This window comes from Dreissena polymorpha, chromosome 8 (assembly GCF_020536995.1).
Source record: "Dreissena polymorpha isolate Duluth1 chromosome 8, UMN_Dpol_1.0, whole genome shotgun sequence".
Taxonomy (NCBI): Eukaryota; Metazoa; Mollusca; class Bivalvia; order Myida; family Dreissenidae; genus Dreissena; species Dreissena polymorpha.
The window spans coordinates 76,758,809-76,781,973 of NC_068362.1; the positions used below are offsets into that span (position 1 = coordinate 76,758,809).

Sequence of the window (23,165 nt, forward strand, 5' to 3'; positions counted from 1 at the left end):
ACGCCTACACACAAGATAACACCAGCTGTCAACCACAGGTGGTTAGCATGTGGCTATGATATTAATTAGTGAAAACATCATTTTGAATGATAAATAATCATATTATAACGAAAAATTAACTTATCTGAAAAAAAATTTCACTATCAAATATATATATAACAAGGTATGTAACTCAAAATCAGCCCAAAATGGGGTGCATCGCTTTGAACAGCCATATCTTCATCAATTGTGCAGCGATTTTCACGATCTCGGTCTTATTCAACGCAGAAATGAATTTCCTTCCTGGAAACGTATATGTCTAGCAATATTTTTACAAATGCTGGGTCAACTTTTAAGAAATAACACGATACACAACTCGCATGACCCAGTTGACAGTGATCATGCTGTCTTTAAGACTAAAATCTTCACAGAGTAAAGGGCAACTTCCCTACAAAGTTCATGTAGTTCGATACCATAATTCAATAAAACGTATGAAAAAACATTATAATCGTTCTTGTCGTTACATTATGCATCAAGACTAACTGTCCAGCGCCGTTTGAAACCTTTGTTTACATACATTTCAACTAACTGACATTTTAAACATACGAGTGATTTCATTGGTCCAATGCGGAGGTGTGTCTTTACAACTGGAGATTTCATTCATAAAGAATGCATGATCACTGTCAACTGGGTCATGCGTGTTGTGTATCGTGTTATTTCTTAGAACTTGACCCAGCATTTGTAAAAATATTGCAAGACATATACATTTCCAGAAAGGAAATTCATTTCTGCGTTGAATAAGACCAAGATCGTGAAAATCGCTGCACAATTGATGAAGATATGGCTGTTCAAAGCGATGCACCCCGTTTTGGGCTGATTTTGAGTTGCATACCTTGTTATATATATATTTGATAGTGAATTTTTTTTTTCCAGAAAAGTTAATTTTTCGTTATAATATGATTATTTATCATTCAAAATGATGTTTTCACTAATTAATATCAAAGCTGCACGCTAACCACCTGTGCTGTCAACAATGCTATCATTAATTATCCTTTTTATCTGTTTTTCAACCTTGGTATTAAGGGGTGTTGCGGCAGTTTATTTAACCGATGATATATTTATAGCAACACCGATGCTATTATCACAACCCAATAGTTCTGTTATCAGAATCATCACAAATTAATGACCGAGTAGGTTCATACTAGGTACTCAGTGGTTCGATCCCAGGTGCGGTTAACTTTTTTAAATTCTTTTTTTCTTTCTTTTATTTCATTCTTGTTTTTTTCCTTGAGCTCTTTAGTCCTGCTGTTTACATTAATCAATTTTAGGTATTTAATCAGAAACTTTAAAACATGCCGAAATCTGTCAACAAGTCCCTGTTATTGATGATTAAGGTCGAGTTTTATACTGTATGGTCTTATGTTTGTGATTAAATATTGTATTAGTGTTGTTGTTTTTTAGTAAGCCGTTGTGATCCCAATTGAGATTGTAAACAATATATAATTTTTTGCATATCTCTAACAGTCTATGCACCGGTACTTGGGTTTCGCCTAATTGCTGTATTGTAAGAAATTTGACACAGACGGTAGGGATAGTTAAACAAAAAAATCTCTGTTAAAAGTACGGTGACCCCCTTTTTTTATTTTTGTCTTATGATAACAATACGTAGATGAACATATTCGAGCAGTTTCGCAAAAAGTTATTAGATAGAACTTTTTTAAATTCCATTTTTGTGGTTAAAATAGTAAAAAATTGATGTTTTTTTGGGTGACATAAAAATTATAAAAATTAAATTACTTCAAATTTAACTTGTGTTCTCCATTTTTTTGGTTGTTTGTGGTTTAATTAAATGGTATATGATAGTTATTAGCTTATATAATATCTACATGTTGCCAATTTCATAGGTTATTAATCATTTTTATGCAATTAGAGATTTTTCAGTTTTAAAGGGATCTTTTCACGCTTTGGTAAATTGACAAAATTGAAAAAAGTTGTTTCAGATTCGCAAATTTTCGTTATAGTTATGATATTTGTGAGGAAACAGTAATACTGAACATTTACCATGGTCTAATATAGCCATTATATGCATCTTTTGACGATTTTAAAAGCTAAAAATTATAAAGCGTTGCAACGCGAAACGATTGAATAATTTGGAGAGTTCTGTTTTTGTCGTTAAATTTTTTGAAACTACGAAGATTGCTTATATAACGTATAAAATACATTATGAATTTGTAAACGGCGGAATAGCTCAGTAGGCTAAAGCGTTTTTACTTCAGGACTCTGGCAGGACTGCAGGGGTCACTGGTTCGAAACCTGGTCCGGGCAATGTTCTTTTCCTTTTTTAAATTTTATTCTTGATTTTTTACTGGAGCTTTTACGATCCAATGTTTACATTTATCGATATAAAGCATTTAATGAATAAGTTAAAAAATGCCAAAATCTGTGAAAAGGCCCCTTTAATGAAAAAGTACATGTTATATAATGGTGAATAAAATCAAAACAAGGCCGGTGACCCCATGTTTTTATTTCTTTTTTCATATAGTATTTGTATGTAAAACTTGAATAAAAATTTTGAGCAAAAGTTATTAGATGGAAAAAAATCAGCAAAACTGCAGCAACACCCCTTAAATAACACGGGCTAACTTGAGAACTTTCAAAATTTCAAAAGTTTTAAGTTATTGAAATAAATGCACATTTATGTTTCATTAATTACTGTTTACCATAAGTAGAACAATTTTGAATTTAAATTTAATATCTTTTGACAAATTGCATGTCTTTGAACAATTTAAGCTTTAACAACTTAATAAAGTTTAAACAATTTCAATTGTAGTTTAACCACATACAAACATCATTAACATGCTAGTAAGTAGTTCAGTAATTTTTTTTCAATTAGTACTTTGCGAGTCCTAGCCTCGCTAAGTTTATATTAGTGTCGCATTCTGAGAAAACTGGGCATAATGCATGTGCGTAAAGTGTCATCCCAGATTAGCCCGTGCTGTCCGCACAGGCTAATCAGGGACGACACTTTCCGCTTTAATGGTATTTTTCATTTAAAGGAAGTTTCTCCTTATCGAAAATTAAGTGTAGGCGGAAAGTGTCGTCCCTATATTGAGTCTCCAAATATTCCGAAAGCCGATTACCAATCCTCTGTCTTTTACATGTATCTCTTTACCCAACTTAAGCCAGCCTAAAGGCGGAGCATCATTGTATTGGAAAATCAATTATAGGCCAATGAGAGCTCATGAGCAATAGCACTCATAGGCATTAAATACCTGCAGTAAAATCATGCAGATAACGAGTAATGTAATTGCTATACATGTAAGTTGTTATGTGCAAATTTTTCCTTATGGGGCTGGTACTAGTACTTTTACCAATGAAGCAAAAAATTCGCTGTAAATGTTTACATTTAAAATTGTATTAATTAATGTTTAATCAAATATACGTCATTCACAGCTCAGACATTACAAGTTATAAGGACAATTTTGACTGTCATAGTCTTGGCTTAAATGAGCCATCATAGACTATGGTGGTCATGGGTTAAGGCCATCATGACCAGACTGCAGCTTACCAGCAGCCGATTGTATAAATTTAATCTGGATAACTTTTGGTTATCTTCAATTTAGCTATTTTTAGGATATCTTTTTTAGTTGGCGATTGTATAAACATATAGATATCAGAACAGGTGTAAGATTTGGATAAGATTAAGCCAAGGTATTTGACTTTGGTTATCTTTCTCCGAATAAAGGTTATCTTTTAGATTGACTTAAGTTATGCATATTTATACACTAAAACCCAGTAATTAAACTCGCTGTTCAGATTAACTCATAGTAGTTCATTAGCAGCGCCCTCACACTACTTTGGGGGAAGAGGTATGCAGCCCTTAGGAGGGGGGAATTTTTTGTAAATGGGGGAATTTGAATATTTATAACACTGGTTTCATCTTCCTGTCAGTGATTTTTTTTGCTTTTTTTGTTACAGCCTGTGCCATTTGGATAGGGAAAATTAGCGCGATAAACCATGAAATTGGGAAACATTATAAATATGATTATAAGAACAGAATTAAAATTATTAAAGTATGTTTGACAACATTTTTATATTACAAAGTGCTAATTTGATGTGTTCTTACAATGAAGACAATGTTAAGTTAATATCCTGCCACATGCATATTGAACTTGCAATAATATATATAGATTCTTAAATATACCATTTAATCATAACCTCTTTAACAGTAAGAATTTAATTCAGTATTTTTTTTTAAATTAAATATCATATGGTGAAAACCTTAACAAATATTAAAAAAAAACACAAAACGCTTTACAGGTCTTGCTATGTCAATGATGTATTAAATGGAGTTAAAATAATTTATTTCATTTCTTTACCATTCAACATCTTGCACTTGACATCCTCCGTTCAATGCTATTTCAGTAAACTGTAAAGCGTGTCAAACATAATAAAGCAGAATATGCATATGAATCTGTTTATACACAGATCCACTAACATATAAATCATATCATGTTTGTCTCTTTTCATTTTCGAACAATACACATCTTAAATGCATTAACTTTGTGAGTACCGGTAGACTAACTCCAATTTCGCAACACTGATTTCCGTGATGCACATTCACTGTGAAGATTTCTAATAAATATTTGTTGTTTTTTATCTCAAACGTATTTTACGCAATAACCATATGATATCCGTTGTTAATTTGAATGTTATTTATCATTTTCGCCGCTCATCGCAAATTTCTCGTCTGCTTGCCACCATCTTGGACGTGTGTAAAAACAGGCGTTTACAATCGGTATACATCGATAATCGTCGGTATCTTCCGCAATAGAGAGAGATGTAAATAGCAACATAAAATCGTATTCGGCTAAATTCGCGAACAATACGTAAGTCAGTTGTCGTTCAGCGACGACTTGACAAGCTCGATCGGCACACGTTCGAAATTATTGCTAAATTACATTGTAATCTTATTGGCTTTATTGGGAAAATTTTGTCTTTTTTTGGGAATTTTTTATCAAATTTTTGGAAAAAAAACGTCATTTTTTGCAATTGGGAAGCAGCTGAATATAGGCTGTAATTTTGGGCAAAAAAAAATTAATGCCTGTATAATAATATTTAATATATTCGATAGTAGTGTTCCCTTTAATACATGAACTCACTGTACAGCAAAAAAATGCAAGAACAGGAACTTTATCAAAGCAGTTTACTATTCTAAATATCTTTTCTTTAAATAATTTAAAATAAAAGATCCATGCTCCTATTTAAATCTTTTATATAATACCGAGGCCATATCAACAGACATGGCATCTTCACTACCATCATGACTAGTAGTACTAGTGGAACAAAATGCATCTGCATCTGACTGGGCAAGGGATTGTTGATTGAACAGATCAAATTTTTTACATTTGGCGAATGTTTTACTGTTGATTTTTTTACAATAAGACTTGCTGTTATGAGACATGATGTTGTTTTGACCTTCACCTTCCGGCCGTTCTTAATCGTCTGGGTGTTTTTTTTTCGATGTTTTTTTGAACGCCTAATCAATTAAGGTTACATACCACCAATTCCATTAGAATGAAATTAGAGTAGAGTAGTTCAGTGCACGAAAAACGGTAAATATTCAACTATAAATCAATGATTTGTTTGTTTAGTTTTATCATTTTCTGAGGGGAAAAAATCAGTTTTGGGGAAAAAAATTAATACTTTTCAGGTGGGGGACTGCCGCCGAAATTCGGTGGCAGATTTAATAGATTGAGGGCCCTGATTAGTGCCATCTGGAATTTGTTTATAAACATGCATGACATATTTGTCAAATCTGCCAGTATGAATAGATTGTTGGTCAGTAAATGTTGTTAAACTCAGACTCTAACTAGAAATCACGCGGCAGCAGCCAACGCGTATCCCCACACCGCAGCTTTTGACCCAGGGGTCTTATCAAATTTCCAAATTGTGCACTGTCGCACATATACACATTTATCAAACTACAGACCTGTTAGCATACTACCAGCTCCTTCAAAAATCTTTGAAAAAGTACTTGCAAACCAACTTACATTACATTTTGATAAAATTTTCAATAATTTCTTATGTGCCTTCAGAAAAGGACATGGATGCCAAACAACTCTATTGAAACTTGTCGAGGATTGGAAAACTGCATTAGACTCTTAACCAATATGTCGCTGCTGTTCTCATGGACCTATCTAAGGCCTTCGATTGCCTACCTCATGATATTCTTTTATGTAAATTAAAATGTTACGGCCTCTCTAAAACCTCAATCGACCTCTTAACATCTTACCTTTCCCATAGGAAACAACAAATTAAAGTTGGCAGCTCAGTAAGTTCATGGGCACAGATTATCAAGGGCGTGCCACAGGGCTCTATACTCGGTCCTCTCCTATTTAATGTATTTATAAATTATATATTTTACTTCATTCATAAGGGTACACTCTATAACTATGCTGACGACAACACATTATCGTACTGTACCTCAAATTTTGATGATTTAGTAAATGTTCTACAAGAAGAGAGCAATATTCTAATAGACTGGTTTACTTTTAATTGTATGCAAGCCAATCCCGACAAGTTTCAAGCAATCGCTGTAGGAAAAAGAACTTCTTCAAGAAATCCCTCTTTGGATATAAGAAATGCTAACATAAAATGTGATGATGTAGTCAAACTCCTTGGTGTAAACTTGGACTCCAACTTAAATTTTAATAGTCATATTAGTAGTATATGCAGTAAGGCAGCCCAGCAACTTAAAGGGATCTTTTCACGCTTTGGTAAATTGACAAAATTGAAAAAAGTTGTTTCAGATTCGCAAATTTTCGTGTTAGTTATGATATTTGTGAGGAAACAGTAATACTGAACATTTACCATGCTTTAATATAGCCATTATATGCATCTATAAAACCTAAAAATTACAAAGCGTTGCAACGCGAAACGATTGAATAATTCGGAGAGTTCTGTTTTTGTCGTTAAATTTGGTATAACTAAGAAGATTGCTTATATAAGGTATAAAATACGTGAAGTATGTGTACTCGGCGGAATAGCTCAGTAGGCTAAAGCGTTTTTACTTCAGGACTCTGGCAGGACTCCAGGGGTTACTGGTTCGAAACCTGCTCCGGGCAATGTTCTTTTCCTTTTTTTAATTTTATTCTTGATTTTTTACTGGAGCTTTTACGATCCAATGTTTAAATTTATCAATATAAATTATAAAGCATTTAATGAATAAGTTAAAAAATGCCAAAATCTGTGAAAAGGCCCCTTTAATATCTTGAAGAAAATAGGGAAAAATCTCTGTCGCTTAAGTAGACTGACCATTTTTCATTCATTTATTTTCAGGGCTCGGCCGTGAGGGCGACGTGGGCGACATCTTCGCCTGGGACATAATAATGTCGCCCTTAAATTACATGAAGGAGAAGTTGACTTCGCCTTCTTTTTTACAACATTGACGTTTTTTTCTCTCAACTTTTTCATCTAAAAATTCTCTATTTTCACATGTCATAAAGTCACCGATGACGCTTGTTATGTTATCAGTTTATTATCACAGCAAAAGATCGACTGCTGTGAAATCTTATCCAGGCAACTAGCATACATGGGCATTCACTCCAAACAATAACGGTTTAGATCAAAAGATCATAGCGAGTGTCATTTCGCCGACAGTTTGGATAGTTCTCTGTTCTGCAAGCCTAATTAGTACACGCCTTGTAGGCGGAGTTAAGCGGTACATTAACATCGATAGTTACCAATGAGAACGCGCGCATTGTATATACATATGCAGTAGTTTACCTGAGCGATGAAATGACGTCGATATAGAAATGTATTTACGCTCAAAAAAGTTTACACGCGCAACACATTCCCAGCAGTAAATATGAATACGATTTATTCTAGTATGTTCTACTGTTTACTTGTTTCGTGTTTCAAAACTCATAAACACTAATTATCCAGTCGATGTGCAATTCATTTTGTCAGACATTAATTCATAACCATATAAACGAAAACTAACAACCCACCCGTGCAAACTGTAGTGCTAATTTCCATAATTTTATCTACCGTATCCATACGTAAACGACTTTATTTTATATACCGCAACCTCTTTGCGCGTGCTGTAAGTTGTCTAATGATTACGTGATAATTGATTGACCATTCGATAATTACAGGTTTTTGGCAGACGGCACGGTTAAAGAAAGTCGGAAAACTTATTAAAGAAAAACAAAATTGATCAAAGGTCTATTAATTACGTAGATCCACTACTGTAAAAGTCCAGCGAGTTTTGTCAGTTTGTTAATCCACCGATAATAACGAGTAACACCCATCTTATATAAACTGGAATCACAGTTCATTTTTATACTAACAAGTCCTAATACTACACAATAGACATTGAGAAAACACATTTCCTCGATTAGACATAAATTATCCGAGTAGAATAAAATTGCTACGTCATGACTCATGACCTTCGACAATGCAAATGGCAGATGTATTGTAACATTTAACCCGCGTTCAATTCAAAGCTGGCGATTCAAATTACAAGTAATGGTGATTTAATAATGGAGAAAGCATTAACTGGATTTAACAAACATGTACGTGTAATAAGGTTTGTTAAACCAGATAACAACAAGGAAAATTTGGATTATTAAATGAAACAGGTAAGGCATTCTCAAGTGTACATATTTCGGATATGTATACATTCGGATAAACAGTAATAGATATACTATATGTCCCATGCATTAAGATTGTGTTTTGTTGACTCGTTTTTACCACAATTTGGTGATTTCATGGCGCGTAAAATTTCCGATGGCATTGGTACCGGACTTGTTCCCAATTGGGTGAAAAAAATCACTTACTAATTATCATGTACATTATGATGTAAATAGGGTTTGGATTGTCATTGCATTATTAAAGTACTGTTTATTTTTATGATGCACATGGAAATCACAAGTTTTATTTGTATGAATTGATTTATGTGACTTAATATGTAAGGATTTATTGAATTTGAAAATAGTATTTGTTTGTCATTTATGATGATACTTAGGCTTGGTTTAATGTGGGGTATAAAACAAGCGAAAATTTTATTAAACGCCGAACGGAAATCACTTCTCCTTCTAGTGGCCTCACTTCTCCCTAATTTCAGCTCAGGGAGAAGTCACTTCTCCCTCAAGTTTGAACCTAGGCTGAGCCCTGATTTTATCAAATTTCAGTTTTTGCCCTTTAACTTTAACCATTTCTGCGGTAAACGTAATACAGATAAAATTGAAAAAATACAGGAAAGAGCGCTACGTTTTGTATATGATGATTATTGTAGTTCCTATGATCAATTACTTAGTAAAGCAAATCTACCTAGCCTGTATATCAGAAGAATCAGATCTATGGCACTTGAAACTTTCAAAATTATAAATAACATGGCACCACCTGTTTTAAATGACCTAGTGTTTAAACGTGACTCTTGTTACCATTTCAGGTACACCAACTTATTAGAGATTCCCCAGGTTAAGTCATCAAAGTATGGTAGTAGCAGTTTCCGGCATGCGGCTCCAGTTCTGTGGAATTCCTTTCCAGAAAGCTTCAGAAAAGCGAGCAATTTTAATCAATTTAAGAGCTTTATTGTGCACTGGAATGGTAAAGAATGTAAATGCTCAGCATGCAATGTCACATAGGCTCGCATAGCTGGCACACAGATCTGGAGCGGCATGCCACACTGCTTTCTTTGTTTTGTTCTTCGGCTGCTTGTGCTGTCCTTATTTCTGCTTTTGTATTTTATTTTTGCTTTTGTATTTAATTTTGCTTTAATATATTAATTTGCCTGTGCCTGCTCATAGTTGTGTTGCTTTTCGCTATGTTACTTGTTTTATTGTGAGAAAGCTGCTGATCAGTTCACCCCAAATCTGATTTGAGATAATATTCGTTCTTAGATAAGTTTTATTGGGTCGCACTTTTGTGTTCAGTTTTTTATTTCCTTTTCTCTTATTGCAGTTTTTAGTCCTATCCACAGGAATAGATCAGCAGCTTCCTACACAGCTTTTAAACTCTCATATTGTTTTATTTGTGGTTGCAAATGTACGTTTATCTTTGCTTTATATTGCTTTTGGTTTCCATCGATGCTTTATTACTCCCTGGTCATTATAAATAACTTCTTGCACTGACTCTGCTGCTGGTCCAGCTAATCTACATCCTTACATTGATTTGTTTGTTTTAAACATATTTAACCCCATGTGTGCCATGATAATGATAATATCATGCCTTAAATTGCCCCTCCTAGTGCAATACCAGCAGGAAAGTAAGGAAGTAGTCTAATTTGTGTTGTATGCCTTAAAATAGTTAAATTGTAGCGACTGTTTGTGTATTTGTATTTCTTCTGATTATGTATTTGTATTTTAATACCCAAGTAATTGTCTTTCTTTTAACTAGCTTCTTTACTCTAGTTTTACTGTTTACATTTGTTGTATAGTCGGTTCAAAAGCTTCACAGCTTATGTTATTTGTTATTGTCTTGCCGACTCAAAATAAAATTTATTTGATTTGATTTGATGCTCATAGCTACCATGTGTTTAAGTTTCAAGGTTCTAGTGCTAATAGTGTAGGAAGAGATAGTGGCCAGGATGGACGGACAGAGAGACGGTGGAGATAACCACATAATCCCCCGCTCCAATTCGCAGGGTGGGGATAACAATATTTGAATTTTTTTAGATCAATTTATAAGTTGAATATGATTGTACCTATGTTAGCGTTTCCGATCGCCAAAATCGCCAAAGGCGATTGATTCTTTCAGCTGGCGATTAAAGTTTAAAATGTGAATGAAAATGGCGATTGCAAAATACCCTGCTATTTCTCTATAAGTATATAATATTCCCTACTTTTAAAGAGAACTCGGTACCGATTTCCACATGTAATCGCCATAAAAGCTCCAGGTGGTAATAGATAGTCCACTGATAAGAGATAACCGGATGCCCTTGTCGTATATTCAAGCCACATAACACAGTCATGTATGCTGACAGATGCATCACGGGAAATTTTCGGGTAACTTTCCAGTCGCCAAACTGTGATATTTAACGTCCAATCGGTTACGAGAATGTTTAGGGAGGCGGAGTTATATAGCGATTATTATTTTTGATTGACGTTGGTCACAGAGTAAGCGTTTATCGCAGGTTTATTAACAATGAATCACAGTTGTAGCATTAATATGTGATATAAAACCGGTAAATAAAGCAGTACATTAAAGGCGGTTTCGGGCATCATCATCACACCTATTTACCGTACTGTAAACAACCATTAATTAAGAAGTTAATTGCAATTGGTGAGCAGTGTAAATTTACTTACGGCGAGTAAGTTGTGAAAAACAAAACCCGTTAATAATTTGATGCGGTAACAAATTAAATCCAGTGCATGTATATTTTATCATGTCTATTTGTAGAACTGATTTACACCGTTTTTCTACAGCCACCTGATTATAACTATTCACTATGCATTAATACCGTATGCCATGTAGAACCCGTGTTATAAGAAAGAGCGCGAAATTATTGCTGTCGTCTGCAATGTCAAGTTCTACGCATGCAAAGCATGCTTTTTAAAAACAGACGATGTGTAACTAAAAATAGCCTAGCCGCTCAGTACATGGAGTATTTAAGACTTACAAATTTACCGGTACGTTTGAATAAATTATATATTGCAACTATGGAAAAATATGTCAATTCAAGAATACATTGCAGTAAATGTATTTTTTAAGAATTAAGAAGCACCAGACTACGGCAAAAATTATTGGGAGAAGGGGGGGAGGGGGCGAATAGGAGTTACGCAAGACCCACCCAATCAAAGACCGGGGCATATCTGAAAGTTCTAACATTGTATACAGTTTATGCCAGTGCATGAAAATAAATATAAATGGAAATAAAAAAAAACATGAAATTATTTGATTTCACGTAACAAATAATTTATTTAAATGTGTCTTCATTGATAATTTAATACAGTCATTATTGATACCTATAGATTCATGATAATGATTATGTCGTTCATTGAGCAAATAAGTTTATAATGTGGGTCGTCATCGTAGTGCTGAAATTTGGCTACTAATTTTTTTTCCTTAGCGCCAACCTAGATTGTACTTTAAATTATTTATCTGATATATGAAGATGGTTTCTAGATGCAAGTGAATATTCCTTGAATATTAAGTATTGCTAGACAACTGTGCTGCAGGCTACAATGGGCTGCAGGTGGCTGGTTGTTACCCATGCATATATGTCCCTAGTATGCCTTTAAAAAATTTTTTATCCTTACAACTACAATTTGATTACAATAATAGCAACAGTCGCATTGTTGATACTTTTTCGTACAAAGAAATAAGGTTTACTTACATCTTCAAAAATGGAACCAACATTGGCTGTGACCAACAGCAACTTGGTCGAGTCTGCTTCCATTATTTTTATTCCGACACATACACGATGCAAAATAAATGCGTTTCGTATTTGAGAGAGGTTTATAATTAAAACGCATTTAAGTCACTAATTATGTCATAGTTCGCTTAACAGGGGCACATTAATTGACAGATAATTAACAAAAAAATAGACGTTTGTGGGTTTCCGTTCGCTCTGTCATTGCGCCCCCTGTGTTTATAAATTTTTACAAGGGAAGCAACTTGTATTAATAACTTGTATAAAATGCGGCTTTACAGGTAACAAATGTCCGCAAACCTCCGCATGGAGATATGACTGGTGCCAAACAGAGCTCTATATAAAACCGCATGCTATACATAAATGGTGACGTCACTACGTTATTTTAAGACCGGTGTGACACAATGTATAAAACCGAACTTCGGACGTTTCACTGTATTACCCATGGCAGGTCGGACCTCAAAGACCTCGTGAAGAGGCCGGTATGACCTGTAAATAAACTGTGATTAAAAAAAATAAAAAATAAAAAAATCACTGTATTACCCGGTCAGCAGCTGGAGCGTGCGCGTCGCGACCGGGGCGTGAGTCGCCCGCAGAAGATCTTCTCACGTGTACATAACTTGAAACTTGAAAGTTTTTTGATGAAACGCCTATTTATATAATTATATTCAATGGCGTTGTACAAAACATATAAATATACATACGATTGATTAAAATAAGAGTGATTGATACTTTTATGCAGAATTAATTAAAGAATTATTAATCTAAAAATGTGTAATATAAATAAAAATGCTGTAAGAAACTTAAGCAATAAAACAATACAGGCTACGATATTAAAACACAGGAAAAATAAAATATGTAATAAATTGATATAACTAGGGTTAAGACAATAATTATAATGATATTATGAGCAAAGTTTTGGCAACATAAAGATACTGTTTTTCATGAACTGAAAGGATACGTGAAAGGATATTTCTGCACCCTGGCTGTCGGATCCCGCAGCTACCGGTCGCCTGTCACCCTCACGGACACTTCTTTTGGGTTTTAACCTTATTTGAACTATTGTGACTACAAGTCACAAATAAACTGACCAAGTGTGACTACAAGACACAACTTGAAGGTTAAAATTTCATTGTGACTATACGACACAATTAGAGGGGCTAAGCGTGACTAAAAGACCGCTGGATGATGTCATTCAATCATTGAGCAAAGAAGCCCTAATGATTTTTGGTTACCGGTCACTTGTACAATAAATATCCTTTTCGAGCAAAGAAGCCCGCACAATTCTTTAATTTCTTAGTCCTCCGAGTCATGGTTGTTGGACAAATAAGCCCGTACAACTAAGCCTCGATTTGTTTTGAAATCACAGGTATTCAAATTAAAATAGGTTGTAAAAGTCTCTGAAGAGGAATGTTTTCAAATTCCTTTTGAAAATGTCTATTGAGACAGAAGTCCGAATGCTTGATGGTAGGTCATTCCACAGTTTCGGACCAACAACTCCGAAACTCCTGTCCATGAAAGTTTTTCTCTTTGTGCGTTTCACATCATAACATCCATCATACGAGACGGTAGATCGTAGGTTACGTGCGGGTACTTTTTCTTTTAAAAGTTCTGTAAGGTATTTTGGCGCGTGACCAACAGAACAATTATACATGAAGGTCAGTAATTTGAATGGTATCCTAGCCTTTACTGGTAGCCAGTGTAGTTCATACAAGGCATGTTTTGAACTGTCATATTTCTGTCGGCCGAGTACCAATTTGGCACACATGTTTTGGATACGTTGCATTTTGTTTATTTCGCATTGAGCTGTTCCATACAAGATGAGATTACAAGAATCCAGATGGGATATTACCAAAGACAAAACGAGTATTTCTGTTGCTTCTTTTGTTTAGTATTTCCTTATGTTTTTTTATTTTAAGGTAGTTGTACAAGGCTGTACGGCACTTAATTTTGATGTGTTCTTTAAAATTTAGTGTTTCGTCTAAATATGCACCCAAATACCGTATGCATTTTTCTGCTTTAACAGTGTCACCAGCAATATATATTTCTTTAGATTGACATTTATTTAATTGGGGTCTACTACCGAACATGATAAATTCCGTTTTTGATGCGTTCATTTTCAGTTTATTCTCGTTCATCCAGTTGTTAATAACGAGTGCACAACTTTCAAGTTCTTGAATGGCAGTTATTTCAACAGAAGAAGATGTAGGTTTGAATCGCTTGTTTGCGGTGTGGTCGTCTGCAAGACCGTAGACGGTGATGGAGAGAGGAACGACATCAAACAGTGTTCCAGCGTACGTCAGGTAGAGCCATGGACCAAGACAACAACCCTGGGGGACACTACACTCCAAAGAAGGTGCCGCCGATAAAGCTGAGTTAACACTTATACGACAGCTTCTTGGACGAAGATAAGAGTCTATCCAGTTTAGTGCCGTGCCACATGCACCGTATTGTTTTTGCAACACGTCTAGTAGAATGTCATGATCGACTGTATCGAAGGCAGCACTCAAATCAATGGCGATAAGTGCTGTAACCTCTTGTTCCTCCATACCTTCGAGTATATCATTGACTAGTCTAAGTAAAGCAGATTCACAAGAATGGAATTGTCTGTAGGCTGACTGATTGTTTGGAAGGAGATTGTTTTCATTTACGTGTATATTGAGTCTAAAAAGAGCAGCCTTTTCAATCACTTTCGATAGAAATGATAAGTTGCTCACTGGTCTATAGTTGGCATAACTCATGACATAACATAGTCCCTTATAGAGGGGAACTTCTGCGGGTGGCTCTGCTAATCCGCTGAGTCCGCCACCCTCGAGCCGGACGGCTTCCTCACTGCTACGCTCGCTGTCTTCTCCAAGATGCAGCGGCCTTGTCAACCGCTGTTTATCGTCGAGAGCTCGCTACCCGGACCTGCCAGAGGTCCCGTCTGAAGAGGAACGGGAACAGTGGGACAGCGGGTTTACCAGTGTGGAGGCCATACGGGGCGGACCTGGGGCTGGGCCTTTCGATTGCCTATTGTTGTAGTCCCTAGAACATCGAGGGGGTGGCCTTATAGAGGGACCCCGGGGCGGCGGTACTCAGTGCGCTCAACACACTGGGGAAACCGTCTCGGGGATGAAGACGACGGCCGGTGACAACTAGAGTGGCCATAAAGGCAGAGCTGTGCGCTGCAGTCCCTTGGCGGAGCTGCGTCCAGACATAAATTTGTCTTGAAATTGTTTACCAGTGCAAATTAAGGTCTCATTGGCCACCGTGCACTGGTCTATTTGGAGGTAAATTACCGGGTATATCTTTGGCGAATACCCGGGCAGCCGGGGTAAATTTGACCTACTTTGGCTCAAAATTAATCTTTCTACCCTGAAAGGTCACAGGGGCAGGTCCAGCCAAAATGACCCCGTGAAGGGGCGCGCATGGACCTGAAAATAAACTCTGAACACACACACACACACACACACATACACGTTTCACTGTAACATTGGCTGCCCTGCTGGCTCAGAGGTTGGTAAACTCGCTTCTCACCTTGGCGACCCGGCTTCAATTGCCGTTCCAGGCAGCATGTGGGTTTGGTTGGTGGTCACTATAGCGGACAGGTGGGGTTTCCTCAGGGTGATCCAGCTCCACCTACCCCCACAATACAGGACCACACCAAATTGAAAAATCTTTAAATAACATCGGAGTAGCTGGAAATTGAAGCTAAAATTCAAAGTTCGTCCCAACTTTCGAGAGTCTAGTAAGTTAATTTGGTAGAAGTGCGGGGGCACACTCCGGGTCCATACATGATGAAGCATCTTGCTCGGAAAGGACCGCATACAGTTCGAAATACATGCACACAACATTGTAATATTGGCTGTCCGGCTAGAGCTGTGATTGGTACACTCGCTTCTCACCTAGATCACCCGGGTTCGATTCCTGATACAGACAGCATTTGAGTTTGGTTGGAGGCCACCAAACCGGACAGGCGAGATTTCCTCTGGGTACACCGGCTTCCTCCCACCACACAAGACAAAACCAAAATTGAACATCTTTCAGTTACGACGAAATAGCTTGACATTTCAGCTAAAATGCAAAAATCTTCTCTACTTGCATGAGTCTAGTAAGTTTATAAGGTAGGAGTGCTGGGGCACACTCAGCGTCCACACATAATGTAGCCTCTGGCTCAAAAAGGACCTCATAAATTTTGAAATACACACTTACCCCTGGAATTTTTATCCTAGCATTTAATTCAATAAAACTAGAATGCAAAGAATTGACATTTTTACCTTACGATCGTTTTAATAATACGTGCAATTCAATATGAATTTAAACCATCAGTGATCATTACTTGTTTGATTTTTTTAACCTTTTTGCAACCTTCCTGAGCCTTCGGTGCCTTATCGGAATTGATCTACTTCGGCGTCTAAATTATGAAAGTCTAGAGGACGAACTTGTCATTCGGGACGGTTTCGGGATGTTCGAAAAAATCTGTAAGTGATTGAAATATTTCCTTAAACCATCTCTTGTGTCTAGGTTACTAGTACTTCGAAACTTGTTCTAGGCTTCTTTTTTATCAACCCTGAGCGGATGAGGCCGAATAACACCAGAAAGCTGAAAAAAGATGTCGATTGGAAGAGTTTATCCGCCCAGAATGGATACAACGTTAAGAAACCTTGCATTAGGCTTTTAAAAGATGTTTAGCAACTAGCGACCGTTGCCAATATATTCCAGAGACAGATTGTCTCCATTCGCCATCTTCGTTGAGCGTTCTGTCGACACGTGCGTCCTGTATGATCCGCTCGACCGAATATAACACCAATAATCGTAGAAGAATGCTCTTGGAAAAAATTGAGTCAAATCGATGGGTTTCAGAACGTTTCAATCGCCCCCCCCCCCCCCCCCCCACCACCCGAGTTAAACAATTAACGTTCCAATTTCGAAACTTTCAAACTTCAACTTGAAGCTTTCGATTGGAGACTCCGATCAGCCAAATAAAATTTAACTAAGTTTAAGTCGTATAAAATATGTTAATTGTAACAATAGCATCATGTTAAACAATCTATACCGCATATAATATCTGAAATGTCGTCATATTGAAATATTATAATTGAAGATTCGCCCCAGCATTCGTGAGTCTAGTAAGCACATTAGGTAGGAGTGCTGGGACACACTCCGGGTCTACACATTATGCGGCCTATGGCCCGGAAGAATCTCGGAAGAATTGTATGGGGTACAATAATAATGGAATTTAAAATTCGACTTTTTCCAACACAGTTTTAATTATTTCAATACAGGATTTTATATCCGCACCTAGCACACAGCCCTAGGTTCAATACATTTACTGACCTGACAAATTAATATTGGTTCTAGATCCATGATGACAACGGGCAAAGCCGCATAATTGTGACATATGATAATTCATCAAACAAGTACCGGTAACTTCTTCTATTTAAAAATGCAAAAACATGAAATTTGACGAAAAGAAAAATAAGATTTATACACATTTCTTGCATTCTGCGTGCCATTTTGCTAATCAATGCGTTCAGTGACATTCCGGTATTGTGGGCATGTTAAAGTTTATGAATGAATAAAGTTATCAAGTAAAGTTAATTTCTAGTGATTTTTGCGAGTTTTGATTTGAGGGTATCCTCGAACACAATTAAATATATTAATTGTCAATAATTGAGTATGAAAAGTACTTATGTGTGAAGGTATGAGCTTGTCCTTTCACAACGTGAAATTAAACGATTTCCATACGCAAAATTACATTTTGTATGTCAGTGTTGCGTCATAAGTTTTGCCCGGTGTATATTGGCCTCACTTAGGCTTTATCGTTGAATATTAACGACGACCGAAATCATATCCAAAAATATCGTTAAATATCGCGACGGACGACAATTATAAACAGTCAATAATTTATATAGTATGTTTAACACGTTAATATTGATTACATAAAGAATACAATCTTTAAAATTCAAGTGAATATTTTTAAATACTACGACGAATGTAGACATCTCATTAAAAATAATATGCGTTTTCGATACACCGTGGAAATGATTCCTAACACTGCGACACAATGTAAATTCTAGGTGCAATATGGGTATGAAATTATTTACATGTGATACAAAAGACAATGCCATACACTCGTTGTAGGCACAAAAACGCGAGTGCCGACTTGCTTCGAAATATAACATTGGAACATTTCTTTCCTGTAGAAAATGACTTGTTTGTTAGTGTGCAAATATTTCACTACTTGAAAAAAAAATCGTCGAACATTGGACAGAATTTCGACGTATGACCTTGGTGTTAGTGATACAAACATAATTATCCATTAATTATGATGGCCCGTTGTGCTGACATGAAGGAGTGGTGGAGTCAAAATTAAAAGTATTTAGTATAACTTGATTACTTTGTGTTAAGGTCGAGTCGCGAAATGATACAAAACAGTCGTTTTCTATGGTTTAACATTTAAATCCAATAATCGTTTTTTCGCTACATTGAATACTGGACGTTTGTTATACTGTAGATCTACGCATTATGTTGTTCAGATTCATGGACTTTTCGGATGTGTTAATCGCAGTGAACCATTAATCTATTTCTTTAAGACGTCATCTTATTGCCCTTTTTAAAGAAAAAACATTCTCTAAAAAAGCAGGGTGATATCGTAATTACTTATAAATAAAGGTTTATGGTAAAATGTATCCTTTAGCAGTTGAACTGTGTGGTTGGTAATGTAACGACTCGCCCCCTTAACGACTCGCCCCATAACGACTCGCCCCACTTTTTATAACGACTCGCCCCACATGTATAACGACTCGCCCCACACATATAACGAATCGCCCTATCAAAATAAAATGTTATATTATATATGGTAATATAAATGAAATCAATTCATAATATGAATTTAAGGTTCAGCATTGTTTGATAACCATCGTTCAGCGGTTTTTTGCCTTATACCTGACCTTATATACGTCTATTGCAGGCATATTCTGAAAAGTAATAATTTTTATTTTATGATGTTTTTTTACATCTTTGTTCAGTGACAATATTATCATAAAGCAAGACTATTCGATATCGGCACATTTGTCTCATGTCATACTTTCCTTTATATTTATAAAAAGAAGCAAAGGCTAAGATCATATCGACAATTAAAGATTCCCAGGTTAAATTACTCAAGAATTTGGGGATTATCGTTATAAAGGAGACCGATGAATTAACAACAAAATTGACAGGTACATTACCGCGGGCGGGTGATAACAATCAACAATACACGTGTCATAATCGCGAAAGCGTGAATACCTTGCTTCGTGGTAAAGATATTTTCATATATACGGGTATTGAAAGGTAAGAAAAATGAAAAAAGGTCTTTGCCGAAATTTATTTTTTTGCAGAAATTTTACGGACGCAATTCATCTGTAAGATAATTTTTTATTTATAATTTCAAAATTACCATTATAATCTTAAATCTACCTATTTATTACCTGTTGATCTGAATACACAATACACGTTTTAAAAATCTTTTTTCATATTATAAAAATGCGTATCAGTCCTTTTGTGTTTTTCACACAAACTTTACTTGAAAATGCTAATCAAATGGCGTTTCTTTTAAATTTTGGTGTGAACCATTAGCGCGGAAAGTTTTCAATGGTTTCAAATAAACATTGAATGCTAATTAAATGGCGGTTCTTTGAATTTGTAGGTGTGAAGAATTATCGCGGAAAATTTGCAATGGTTTCAAATAAACAAGAAACCATTTGTGATAAATCAATTAATTCCACGATTTGTTTAATTACTTTAATGGTTATAACTTTAATTGAGTAATACGTGCCACTGCGGAGTTTAGTATTTAAAGATGTATACATGATAATAGTATACCATTATTTTAAATTGATAATTCGACTAACACCATGCCTGGGCCTCCTTGTTTGTTTTGTCTACGACGGGTGTACCAAACTCCAGAGCGGTGACATGTAACAACTGTTCACGGTGGCATCACATAAAATGTGGTAACACTGGTAAGTACTTCAAAAACGTACAATCGAAGATAAATTATTTTTTTGCGTTGTAGTATTATTGTGTGTCAACTTTGCACTCTGTATTTGCAGCGCAGCATTGTTTACTAATATATATAAAAGTGTATAAACTGTTTTTCTCTTGTTATCTATGCTTATATTATAGTCTATCCTACAACATCTGCCGTCAACCGAGGTTAATTAAGTCGTTTGTGGTGGATTACGAGGCTGGACTGTGGCAGGCTATAAGAGCCGTGTTTCCCCAACCTGATATCCATGGCTGCGCTTTTCACTTTGGACAGGCCCTCTATCGGAAGGTTCAAGAATTCGGATTGCAGGTATATTGTATATATTGTATTTATAATTCCATGTGTTTATTTCCATGTATTTATGAAATGAGTCGCGTTTTTCTAAATATGAACAGTGTAATTAGTATGCATATTGTCACATATATCATATATACTGTATGTATACATATAATGTATAATGATTTATATATTTCAGACTGCATACAACGAGCGTTGTGACGTGTATGCACTCCTTAGAAAGACATTTGCACTGCCGCTACTACCCGTGGAGGACATTCGACCTGCTTTCGACACATTACGGACGAAATCGGACACTGACGCGACGGACAGATACTTTGACTACCTAGAACGGACGTGGATGACAAACCCACTGTGGCCTATTGATAGTTGGTGCGTATTTGGTCGGTCCATTCGCACCAACAACGACAGCGAGGGCTGGCATCATCGCCTGATCCGACGTGCGAAGAAAGGGAATCTCCCCTTTTACTTGTTGGTTCAACTGTTGTGTGAAGAGGCGAAGCTGCTTACTAACACAGGTGCGGTTAGTGAGAGAGGGAAAGTTGAGGAGACATCAGAATAAACAGACACTTCAGGTACAGGGGAAGCTCTGGGGAGTGTGGAAAAGATACAACGAGCGTTCCATCTCAACTAGTCAGCTGCTGGACTTGTGTTCAGCCATGTACGGACCTGTGTAAATAGTTGTTGTTGCTGTTGTTGTTTGTGTAAATAGTTTTTAAATTTGTTATGAATAAAACGTTTGAATAAAATCATTTTCATAAATTCAATGTTGATAATATTAAGATATAATTATATTGATTACTGATGTATTACTGTCTTTTGTAAACTTTTCTTATTAATTCAATGTATTGATACACACTGCGTAACTTTCTATTTTTATAAGTTGTTGTTGTTGTTGTATATAAGTACATAAGTATCTAATAAACCATCAACACAAAAAAAGTTTTTCTTCTATATTTCTCTTTCTATTCATCTGTACAGGGACCTATACAAACAAAGGGATGAGACACTCACTGAACCGAAGAACAAGCTATCGCGTTGTTACGCAAAAGGGAACGAGACTTGCGACCCAACGAGACTTCGCGCTTCGAGGCAAATTTTAACAGCCGCCATTTTGACAAAGCGAGACCGTGACAAAGCAATCGAGAAATAATAAGAGTACAAATTAACCAAGTGTTTCCAACACAGAAGTATTCATTGCAAAGGTTTGTTGAGTTTGATACATCTTATTGTTTCATTTGTTTTCGACTATGCTTTGTATTTACTTATAAAACAACGGTGGGTATTTTCACCAAATCATGCGTATCATTGTTCACACTTCCATAATTCGAGAAACGTGTGTCGTGGCTTTTTTCAAAAGGCTTGGTCAAATAAAGCTCTATACTATTGTTTTTTGTATTCTTACAAACGTTACATTTCAACGCATTGTGTGATGCTAATTTTATTTGTATTGTTAGCAAATTCATGATTTTAAATGAGCACAAAGGCAATACAATTTAAGTCATTTTTTAATTTTTACCACTATCAGTTTCATCAACATATGTCGTGGCTCTTTTTGAAAGGCTCAGTCAATACTAGCCCTATATTAATCTTATGGGTATCTTTACAAACATTACATTTTAACGCATTGAGTGATGCTAATTTTATTTGTATTATTTACAAATTCATGATTTTGAATGAGCACAAAGGCAATACAATTTTAGTCATTTTTTTATATTTTACCACTTTCAGTTTCATCAACATATGCCGTGGCTATTTTTGAAAGGCTCAGTCAATACTAGCCCTATATTAATCTTATGGGTATCTTTACAAACATTACATTTCAACGCATTGAGTGATGCTAATTTTATTTGTATTATTTGCAGAGGCATAATTTTGTATTAGCTCAAAGATTATACAACTTTAGTCATTTTTTATTTTGTAATCACTATCAGTTTGATCAACATATGTCGTGGCTCTTTTCGAAAGGCTCAGTCAATACTAGCCCTATATTAATCTTACTGGTATCTTTACAAACATTACATTTCAACGTATTGAGTGATGCTAATTTTATTTGTATTATTTGCAAATTCATGATTTTGAATTAGCACAAAAGCAATACAATTTTAGTCATTTTTTTATTTTTTTACCACTATCAGTTTCATCAACATATGTCGTGGCTCTTTTTTGAAAGGCTCATTTTTTTTTTTTTTTTTTTCATTATTTTTTATCGAGTGCACCGGGATTGTCTCCCATATGGCCATCGCCCCCAGAAAGACGTGTTAGTTGGTTACGGGGGATAGTGCATGATACAGGAGACACCCCGTTCCAGAGGTGACCCTGGGTCTTTTAGTGCCCGGTGTATAGCACCTAGTACACTGCACCTCGGTTTAACGTCTCATGCGAAAGACGAGTTAGTAGGTTAGGTGCAGCGGGGGATCGAACCAGCGATCTCTGGATTGTGAAGCCAGTGTGTTACCAGGCTCAGTCAATACTAGCCCTATATATATCATGTTG

General features: G+C 35.9%; 2 protein-coding genes across 2 annotated transcripts in view; one reads left to right on the plus strand and one right to left on the minus strand.

Moving 5' to 3' along the window:
• LOC127841477 (inositol polyphosphate-5-phosphatase A-like) overlaps positions 1-12,579 on the minus strand; it is an 82,096-nt gene extending 69,517 nt beyond the window's left edge. The window contains exon 1 of the mRNA XM_052370302.1: positions 12,323-12,579. Coding sequence (XP_052226262.1) covers positions 12,323-12,385 — 63 coding nt within the window. The 5' untranslated portion in view covers positions 12,386-12,579. The remainder of the gene's footprint in view (positions 1-12,322) is intronic.
• A 7,753-nt stretch (positions 12,580-20,332) lies between these two features.
• LOC127840650 (uncharacterized) lies at positions 20,333-21,231 on the plus strand. The gene is made up of 3 exons (XM_052369063.1): positions 20,333-20,337; positions 20,510-20,681; positions 20,848-21,231. Exons 1-3 carry the CDS (start codon positions 20,333-20,335, stop codon positions 21,229-21,231), a joined length of 561 nt encoding a protein of 186 aa, XP_052225023.1.
• The last annotated feature ends 1,934 nt before the right edge of the window (positions 21,232-23,165 follow it).

Coding starts and splice junctions, on each gene's coding strand:
- LOC127840650 (XM_052369063.1), top strand. Junction 20,682..20,847: donor TTCAAGAATTCGGATTGCAG/GTATATTGTATA, acceptor TATATATTTCAG/ACTGCATACAACGAGCGTTG.